The 10,956-nt window shown below is 39.4% G+C and overlaps 1 protein-coding gene across 1 annotated transcript in view; it reads right to left on the bottom strand.

Annotated features, from left to right (window-relative positions):
* Nucleotides 1-277: 277 nt before the first annotated feature.
* ACTR2 (actin related protein 2) overlaps nt 278-10,956 on the bottom strand; it is a 35,979-nt gene continuing 25,300 nt past the window's right edge. Inside the window, exons 7-9 of the mRNA XM_040623401.1 lie at nt 10,481-10,626; nt 6,570-6,702; nt 278-2,955 (exon numbers count right to left, since the gene is read on the bottom strand). Of these exons, the coding sequence (XP_040479335.1) occupies nt 2,785-2,955; nt 6,570-6,702; nt 10,481-10,626 (450 nt within the window). The 3' untranslated portion in view covers nt 278-2,784. The remainder of the gene's footprint in view (nt 2,956-6,569; nt 6,703-10,480; nt 10,627-10,956) is intronic.

A 10,956-nucleotide genomic window follows, 5' to 3' on the forward strand; every position in this document is an offset into this window, starting at 1 on the left:
AAACCCTCTAATAAGGCTGTAGCGGTAATTTACTCTGGTTTCTAGTTTTTGTTTTCCTTACATATTTAAAATCATACTAGAAAAAAAAGAGGTTTTTGCTCAAATAATAGAACAACACTGAAACGAACCTCGCGGAACACCACTGAAATGAACCTTGCCTAACAACTAGCAGTGAAGTTGTCAATCCATATTGCATCAGCAAAAATGAAAATATGAACAAAAATAAGAAAATGAAGCTGGAGAGAAAAATAAAGGTAAAACCAAGACAGAATTCAAATTTACTTTCAAAAATCTGATTTTATTTTCTGAATCAAAAAGAAGTGTATTCACGTTAAATGTAGAATGTTTACCTTTCTACTGATCTCTCAAAACACTTTCCAGATATTGTTAACAGTGCTTAGAACTGTGTAAAAAGTCAACATCCAATACCACGTTTTAAAGAAAAAAAGTTTAGATGTAGGACTTATTTTTAAGAAACCTTCTCAAAGGTCAAGGCATTGGTAATTCTAATTTAAAAAGAATTTTAATCATTATTGGAAATTTAAGTGACAATGGTTTTCAAGAGCTAAAAATCAGATCTCTTTTAAAACAGAAAACTAAAATTTTAATTTCTGAGGGACTCCTAACCGGCAACTCCAATTAAACATATTTCCACTACCCCACAAATTACTTAATGTATTATTTTACCTTGGAATAGGAAAATTAGAAAATGGAATTTTAAAATTATATATATATATATAATATATAATATATATATATAAATACACCATTTTAACTGTGTTTGTTAGCAGAATGAAATTAAAACCAAATTCTATAGTCAAGGGACAAATGATAAATGCTCTTTTATTGTTCTAGGAGTCCATCCTATTCCTTGTTGTTTTCTGCCCCAATAGATTAAAATAATGACCAAAGGCCAAGAGTTAATCCATTTACCTGAAATGAACAGCTGGTAGGCACTCGTCCTACATGTGTGTCCTTTAACTAGTCCAGGACTCAAAGGCTAGGGGGATTTATAAGAACATGATTTCGGAACACTTTAGAATTCCAAAATGACTGACATGCAAGTCCCTCAAATCTCGCACGTGTTACTCACAGGCTGTTCGTGTGCACGGAAGCATGTCCAGCATGCAGGCAAACTTCTTTTACTTGTTTCAAATTGAGGTAAAACAGACAAAAAATACTTAACATTAACAGAAGCTGCATAATCATATAAATTGATTTTTAAGTTTGCTCACAGAAAAGAGACTCTTTCTAAAGCCAGTAATATCTCCAATTTCAGTTACCTAAAAGTTAAGCTTCTTTGTTTAAAGCCATTATTAGTAAAGAATATTTTGAAATGAAGGAAAACATTTTTTCCCAGAATCTGCATTTTATACTTAGCGTGATACAATTTATTACTTTATTTTTCAAATTTAGAAAGAATTCAAGTCTGAGTACTATTTGATATTTTTTCAGACACACAGCAATACCGATGGGAATCATAAATATGATTTTCTGACAGACGGGAAAGTCTGCTAACATTTACAAAATATCAACAACTCTTCTTTCAAGCATAAAATGACTGAGGCTTACTAGTTATGATTACTTTTTCAGTACAAATACAAATTTAAATCTTGATTTTTTTTTTGCCAACATTTTAAGTAGCCAAATTTTATTCCACTTCAGGTTTCAAATTAAAATAATAAAAAAGAAACTAATGAAAATTAACCAACTGGCAACAAGTCCCATATTTCAATGTTATTTTTAACCCAACAATATAACCTACTGCCAGTAATTATTCATCTGTATCTACCTATTTTTATTAAAGAAGCCCTGGTCAGTTATATAAAAGAGAAACTGCAAGAATGGTACTTGGCACTGGATTACCTTAATGCTTCTGGTATAAAAAGAAGCACTCTTAAGCACTTTTTTCATCTGTAATCTGAATTTCCAAAAGCATTTTAAAATTAATAATTTTCCACTGATAGATTCTAGGGAGTCTACTCCCACCTATCATGGTTGATTTAAAAACAAAACAAAACAAATAAATCCCTAAGCCACATGGTAATGGAATATTACACTTGCTTTTTATATCATGGAAGCAGTTCCAGGCAGATTGAAAGTAGAAGAAAACCTGCCAAATCAAAGTACTGTAAATAAATTTCATCTTACATACCTCAGAGCAGAAGAGCTCAAAAATCAAAAAGTTAAAATCAAAAGACCACTCCCTGCCCCCACGCAAAAACCCACCCAAAACACTTTAATTCTGAGCCTAATGTTCCCCTAAAATGTTAATTCCAGAAGCTTTAAGGTACTTCAACTGTGCAGTAACTGTTGAAAGCACCACACCAGAGGAAATGCTGTCAAGGGGTCAGCAGCTGCCCGCCCGTCCCTTACCACCCCCACCCCAGTAATATGTAAAAGCTCCGGTAAAGGTTTTTCATATGCTAATAAAGGCGTACCCCGAGTGTGCCAAGGACTAAAACTAGCAGCGTTAGAGCAGTAAAGTGAAACTAGGAAGCCGACAGGAATGATCTAAATGCCTACTTAGAAGAAACAAAGCAGCAGACGGACCCTTTGCCCTCTCATCGTGTTTGCAGGGAAGTGGTTGAATTAAACAGATTTACCCACATTAACAAAAATTTAACAAAGCTTCCCCGAGACACCAGAATAAAACCTGACCTTTCCAGTCAAAGGGCACAGAGAGGACTCTTCCACGTCCCGGAGTTGAATGAGTTCAGGGATTGGCAATAAAGGAGAAAAGAAAGCACTAGGGGTGTGATGCGGACAAGCTCTGGAGTTAGTTTATCGAACAGTCACGCCAAGTTTCTCCAGCACACGAACACCCTTCTCTTGGTATTCTTGTCGGGTCATCCAGAAGTTGTCTTTGTCTTTCATGATGTCTGCAAGAACGGCGCCACCCAGGAACACCATATGCTTTCTGCGCGGTGGGTCTTCGATGCGGATCTTAAATTTCTAAAAGAGAAAGACAAGATCGTAAGCTGTCACAAGCGCATCACCAGGCTTCTGCTTTATGAAAATGACTTCTTCATATATTCTCCTGTTGAATTCTCGCAACTCCTGTGACGTAAGTAGGATATCATGATTTGGTATCTGAAGTAGAGACATTTTTTTAATTTGCCAAAGCTCACAGAGAGATCATACATCCATCCCCGTGTGCTTAGAACCGTCCTGATTTACACCTGTTGCTCCATCATTATGAACACCCCTTCTCACTCTCAAAATTGTCTTGATCTGAACAATAAATTCCACGATCAGCCTACTGAGAGCCCAAGTACCAGAGTCCTGATTGTGGCAGATTTTCCCATGACTGGGGATGACCACATGAGCAAATCACTTAGCCAGATGTCAAGTCAAGAGTTTGGGTAAGAGGACTTCTTTGGTTTCTTCAGGGTCTAACGCCTCTATGATTGCAGTCCCATGTAAGAGTAAGACTGAAATTCTTTTCTTACAACATGGTCAAATAAACCATGGGGATGCTGGAAAAAATGAACACAGTAACCAAAATTAAAGACAAGTGGGATAAGTTTATACTCTGTAGCCACTATTGTCTAATAAAAGACACACACCTCAATCTGTGTCATCAGTCCACACCTGAAAGAAAAACCTTAAAATGTCATAGTTCAATTTACTGTGTCACAAATCATACAAGACTCAAAGTAACTATTCATTTTAGATTGTCTTCACGTCACATAACTGAACTGCAGGATCAGATATAAACACCAGTTTACTTATATAAAAAAAAATGGGCCTGGCTTTGTTCCAATAAAACTTTATTTACCAAGACAGCCGATAAGATACAGGCCCAGAGTCTGGCTGCCCTGGCTTGGAGCAACCTTAGGGAAACCTGGCCAGCCCCTGAAGAACCGCTGCCCCTGCAGCTCTCAGCTGGCTGCTGTTCCTCTCACGCCACCTGGTTTGCTAACTACCAACTCTTGCTCTCCAGTGCTGCTTCTCCCTCCCGCCTCCCTACAACTCCCAATTGAAACTCATTCTATCAGACCCTTCCATCCACTGCTCCTCTTTGCCAAGTCACCTACAGGAACCCCAGATTATTCCTTCCCGTCCCGGCTCTTACTTTGCACGTGTGTGATCTCCCCAACACTTCCTGGTGTCATCTGTAGTGATGTCGTCCTTCTCTCCCTCTCACACTCATGTGGCACAACACCGACTTGGGGAACCAACTCTCTACTTGGCAGCTGCCCTCAAGCAACTGAACACGACAGGTCTTGGTTTAACTGCATCACTTTCTTCCCTTGAGCCCCTCAGTGTAGCTCGGCAAGCCCATGGCACGTGTCTTCTCTCTTCTACTCTTCAAAACCACCATTTCATACCTCTTCCATCTCATAAACCTTCACCATCTCCTCACTCCCTCCGAGCCTGCTACCGCATCCTTCTACAACCTTCTTTCTTCCTCCCTCCCCCAACAATTCTATTCACCACCCCAGACTTAGGGATCTCTTAAACACAAGTCAGATCCTATCACTTCTCTGCTCAAAACCCTCCCAAGGCTTTCGATTTCACTAGGAATAAAGCTAAACCCTTTGCTGTGGCAAGACCTGCATCCAACCACCTTCCTGACCTCACCACCGAGGCCTCCCCTTTACTCACTCTGCTCCAGCCACACCTGCACACTCCCAACAACCCAGGGCTGCCTTTTTTTTTTTTTTTAAGGATTTTATTTATTTATTTGACAAAGGGGGGGGGAGTGTGCACAGGAGCAGAGGGCGAGGGAGAAGGAGACTCCCCACTGAGTGGGGAGCCCAGCGAGGGGCTCAATCCCAGGACCCCAGGACCATGACCTGAGCCGAAGGCAGAAGGGCAGAAACTTAACTGACTGAGCCACCCAGGTGCCCCAACCCAGGGCTTTTGTACTTGCCTTTCCTGCCTGGAAGATTCTTCCCACAGATGGCTACGTGGCCCACCTGCTCACTCTGCTCAGGCGTCTACTGAGAAGTGATCTCCTCAGAGCCCTTCCGTGACTACATGAAGGAGCAGGCCATGTCCCCAGTCACTGCCACTTCTAGCCCCTCACCTTCACTCTTCTTCATAGCACTTAACTACTGACATATTCATAGAATAAAAGTGGGGACTTGGTTTTTATTTACTACTATTTTGTTTGTTCTAGCACCTAGACAAGGGTTTGGCACCCAGAAGCAGGTCAAGAAATATTTGCTGAATAAGGAAATACGGAGACTAATTTTAAATTATATGTATAACTCAAAAAAATCAAATAAGCAAAGTACTTAGACAACATGGCTCCTTTTGAGTCTTTTAATTTATTTAATGTATGTGAGTCCATACTCAATTTAATTTTCACAATTTATTCACAGATGAAAGATGTGACGTTAGTATCTCTGATATATATAGTCCTCTGTAATCTCATTATCTACAACAGCCAATCAAAGTTGTTGGGACAAAGCTCAGAGAGTAACTCAAATTAAATGACTCCTGGCTGACTGCATAGTATATATAGTGTACTTCGCACACTCCAGTGTTGGTAAAAAAAAAAAAAAAAAAAAAAAATCAATGCTGAATAACCATGAACTATTACATACTAGTTTATAAATTACTTTCTATTCTACACATAGACAACCACCAATTAAAGTCTGTTTCAAGAGCTAGGATAGCTGATGGGGATGCAAAATATTTGATAATGTTTTACAATTTGATTACGGAAATAAGACATACGCAAGAAACAGCCAGAAAAATAACCTAGAATCAGAAATATGAGACAGTCCAAGAGTAGCAATGAAGGCTGGTTACATATCCAAAATGTAAGTTAAAAAGAACCCAAAAACCCCAAAGAGGCATTTCTTGTTCCATAGCACAGCAGTCCCCCCTTTTATCCGTGGTTTTGCTTTCTGTGGTTTCAGTTACCATGGTCTGGGAGCAGACGATCCTCCTCCTGACAATCCCTACATCACACGGCCTGCATAACTCACGTCACTTCATCTCATCACATAGGCATTCTAGCCTCACATCATCACCAGAGTACAGTACAATAAGATATTTTAAGAGAGACCACATTCGTAGAACTTTTATTCCAGTACATTGTTATAACTGTCCTATTTTATTGTTGCTGTTAATCTCTTACTGTGCCTAGTTTATAAATTAAACTTTATCATACGTGTTCTTGTATAGGAAAAACATAGTATACATAGGATTCAGCATTATCTGCAGTTTTAAGCATCCACTGGAGGCCTGCAAACGTATGCCCCACAGAAAAGGGTGGTGGGGAGGGAATACTGGATGGCAGGTCCTTCCCGTGCCCTTAGAAGCACCTCTACTCCAGGCTGTCTGTTACAGAAGAACTAGAACATTTGGCCCTGGACCTCATTGCTTCCAGCCACTGAATACAGAGGTGACCAGGCAGCACAACCTTTCTGAAACAGAGCCATTTACTTCTTCATACCTCGAACCATTGACTTCTCCCTAGCTCTTCAAGGCTGCATGTGACTTCATGTTTAGGAAGACTTCTTGCTCCCTCTGGTGGTTGTCAAGATTCACAACCTCCTTTGCAGGGTTTTAAAAGCATGTTAAGAGTTAGATTATTGATTGATACTTACAGAAAGTTTTTCCACATCTCCCTTTAAAACTCGTTCTAAGTAAAGCTGCTTAAGTTCTCGTTCCAGTCGTGATGGCAGCCCAGGGTACATAGTAGATCCTCCAGAAAGCACGATGTGCTTATAGAATTCAGATCTAGAAGGACACAAAAGGTATTCATTTGGGGTTTCAGATGAGAAAGACAGTCTTTCAGAGTTCCTTTTATATCTGTCAGCCTCAAAGGATTGCTGCGAGAATTAAATAAAATTCAACATGGAAATTGTAGGGCTGAATGTTGTTATTAATGCTCTTATTAGATAACAAACCCTCTCTACGTGTAAAATACTTATTATAATTTTAATGAGAATACTTCTAAAGCACATGACATGCTCTCTTGCAAATATAATTGAGCCTTTTTAAAAAAAGATTTTATTTTTTTATTGAGAGAGAGAGAGCGGGGGGCGGGGGCGAGGGCAGAAGGAAAGAGACAAGCAGACTCTGCACTGAGCTCGGAGCCGGACAAGGGGCTCAGTCTCATGACCCTGAGATCACGACTTGAGCCGAAATCAGGAGTCAGATGCCCAACTGACTGAGCCACCAAGGAGACCCTGTAATTGAGCATTTTAATAATGACATTTACATTACAAACTCCCACCATTTGGACTGTATCATTACAGTGCTTCCCTGGAGTTTACTATAATTTAACCATTTTCTACTATGATTTCAGTTCTTGCTTTTCAATTTTTCCATTTGCCTTTTGTAGTTTTCCCTTTTGCTCCTTTGCCTTGGGACTAGCTGCTGTTATTCTGGGTGAGACTGACGTGTTTCCTCATTATAGCAGTCCTTTCTTTCTTCCTTAAATACGCTACCGGTTATGATACCAGATAATCAAATCTACAATAACTGCATATGTAGTGAAAGTAATATAACTACGCGAGGGGTCTGAGGAACTCTCCTAGTAAAGCCCAGGAGCTGAGTCACATCTATTTTGGCCTCATTCAAACTGGCTTCCAACGGCTCTGGCTATAATCCCAGCTTATAAAAGAGCGGAGTTTTTATATCTACCTGCAGAAGTATGCACCTGAGTGTAGCATATGCAGGTGAGACATGGCTACACGTGGTACGTACCCACTAGCATTTACATGCACACTTTCAACATGCAGCACACACCGAGTAGAGTTGTGCTACTTCCCAATGCTAGCTCTGTCGTAAGGGCACTGAACTGGCCTCCAATGCTTCGGGAATGCCAAAACTTGAATCACCACCAACAGGCATACACTTTTAAATGCAATTTTACTATTAATGATCATTAAATCAAGGGAGGAAAGCATCTACCTAATCCCTACTATGAGAATTTACTCCCTACTATGAGACGTTTAGATTTTGATCATCTTACATTAAGTTTATAGCTTGTTATAAGCCAACTGCTATTTTTATTACTTTCCATTATTATCCTGCTCCTCAGCCATCCCACAAAAATTAGTTTGGTGGTTATTTAATTCAGGGTTAAACAGACAAGTAAGCCAACACTTGCTTTTTACAAAATGCTTCTGAGTGAATTCCTCAATAACCTGGGTGTAGAGGAGGGCTTTTCAACTATGACTCAAACTCCAGATGCAATAAAAGGTTATAAACTTACTTATTAACTACATAAATACAAATTTTTATATAGCCAAAGAACACCATAAGCAAGACACAAATGGAAAATCAGGAGAAGTATCTGCAACAGATATCACAGAGCTATAATACAAAAAGAACTTTTAAAAAACTGAGGGGGAAAATCACAAAAATTTACAGAACAAGCAAAAGCCATGAGCAAATAATTCACTAGAAAAAGATAAAATAGCCCTAAATATAGAAAAATATGTTCAACTTCACTTTTTTAAGATTTTATTTATTTGAGAGAAAGACAGCCAGTGAGAGAGGGAACACAAGCAGGGGGAGTGGGAGAGGAAGAAGCAGGCTCCCCACGGAGGAGCCCAATGTGGGGCTCGATCCCAGAACGCTGGGATCATGCCCTGAGCCGAAGGCAGACGCTTAACAACTGAGCCACCCAGGCGCCCCACTCTTAAGTAAAATACAAATTAAAACTACATTGATTACCGTTTCACTCACCAGGCTGGCATAAAAGTTAAAAATGGCCAAACTGTGACCAAGCTGTGGGGACACAGGTGCCCTCAACTATTACTGGTGGGAAGAAGGTCCCAACCTCCATAGAGGTGAACTGAGCAGTAACAAAACTACATGCATTTATTTACCCTTTGACCCAACAATTCCCTCTACAAATTTTTTTCAAAATATACATGCCCAACAGTACAAAAATATGGCGTGCACAAGGTTATTAATTGCAGCATTATTTGTCTGAAAAAATATTGGCATCTACCTAAATAACCAAGATTCACTGAATAAACCACGATATGTATACCCTGGAAAAAAGGAGGACAATCCCTAGGAAATGGTACAGGATTGTTTAGGATATATTAAGTGAAAGAAGTGCAAAAAGCATTTATACTGAGCTACCTTTTGTGTAAGAACAAGTAAGAAACACAGAGGATAAACCTGAAACTAATGAGATCATTTACCTACAAGAGGGAGGAGGACCAGGGTGGAGAACAAGGGGCTGGGAGACTAATACTCCAAAGTATGCTTTGTATATGGTAATGTTTTGACTAAATGGTAATGTTTTACCTACCAAATTAAAGATAAGCCAGGACTATCCTATGCCACAAAACAGAATGTGCTCAAAGAGGTAATAGCATGTCAAGGGACACAGAGGTGTGTTTGAAGGGGCTCTCACTGGCCAAATCAGGAACAATCTGAGCATCAAAATAAGTAAAGACAGTAATAAATTATAATCACTAGACAAAATCAAGAGTCCACACTGAAAACAAACAAAAACAAGGAAAAGCACTTCCGTATGCTGGAATGCCAATTAATAAATATAGAAGGAGTGACAGAATTAGAAAACCACCTTTTTGTAGCCACAGTAAAAATGGATTTAGGCAAGAATTATCAATAGATACTCAAAGGGGTGGGGGCAGAGTTTAATGAGGAACAGGAGAGCAACACAGTCTCAAAGTACTTTCCCACAAATTGCTTATAAACTAAGAAAGGAAAAATACAAAAACTAAACAGGAAACTTCATTAAGAGCTTAATCCTAACATCACCAACAAGGAACAAACAGATCTCATCTCTGGACGGGACACCCTCAGAGGGATAATCACTAAGTAGTATTCCAGCCCCAAATGCGTAACCTGAATCTAATCATGAGAAAACATTCAAACTCAAGTTGAGAAAAATTCCCTAAAATAACTGGCTTATACTCGAAAAAGATGTCACTGTCACAAAAGACTAAAGAATTGTAACAGATAAAAGCCGACTGAGACATGACAACTGCATAGACTGTGTGATCCTGGACTTCATCACCTCCTGGGGAAAAGAAAAACTGTATAAAGGACATGACTGGGACAGCAGATGAAATCGAAAAATGGATGGCAGGTAACAGAAGACCAGTAATCCATCTCCTGAGCTCAATAACGGCACTGCGGCGCTGTTCTCAGGAAATACAAAGCAAATTTTAAGGAGTAAAGAGGACTTCTGACCCTCCAATGGCTCAAGAAAAAAAAAAAGGGAGGATGACAGAATAAACATGCAGAACGTTAAACTGAGTCGAATGTGAAACAGGTTAAAGAACATACATGAGTTCTCTGTATTTTATTCATGAAAATTCTCCTTACATTTTGAATTATTAAAGAAGCTGAAGGTGGTTTCTGAGACACAACGATATATATTCAACAGCCAGTGCCACCCTCCACAAATTCTTTTGACTTATCTGTTCACAAACGTGAGTGCGGTAATAGACAACTTGGTCGTTTTAACTATCCATATGCCACCTATTGATAAATAACTTCGAAACCATCATTTATGATGTACCTGGTATCAATGTCAGCTGCCTGGATTGTGTTAAAAAGCAATTCAGCAACACCTACTCCCTCAACATTGATCAAGTGAGGCTGAAATAAAGCTTCTGGTGCTTCAAATCTCTCTCCCCCAACTTTGATAATGCGGCCATCTGGGAGCTAGAAACCAAGAATAACCAGGTATTAGTCAGCAAAACATTAAAAAATTTCCCAGTGTTCTCTAGAACACTAGTACTTTAAACACATCTGTTCAATAACTAAAATCATTATCAGCAACACGCTTCTCCTAAAATAAATTTTTGAAAAAGAAAAAAGGTAAAATAAAACACGTTTAGACAATTGTTATTATCATGCAGTTTTGTTTTTAAATGCAGAACATGCCATCATGCCCCGCTCCAACACATCAGGAATTTCTCGGAAAAGTCACCAACGCGTGAGTGCGTTACGTTCCACTGCTGCGCGCAGCTAAGCATTAACGAACCAGCGCAT

The sequence above is a fragment of the Ursus maritimus genome, unplaced genomic scaffold (genome assembly GCF_017311325.1).
Source record: "Ursus maritimus isolate PB19 unplaced genomic scaffold, ASM1731132v1 scaffold_6, whole genome shotgun sequence".
Lineage (NCBI taxonomy): Eukaryota > Metazoa > Chordata > Mammalia > Carnivora > Ursidae > Ursus > Ursus maritimus.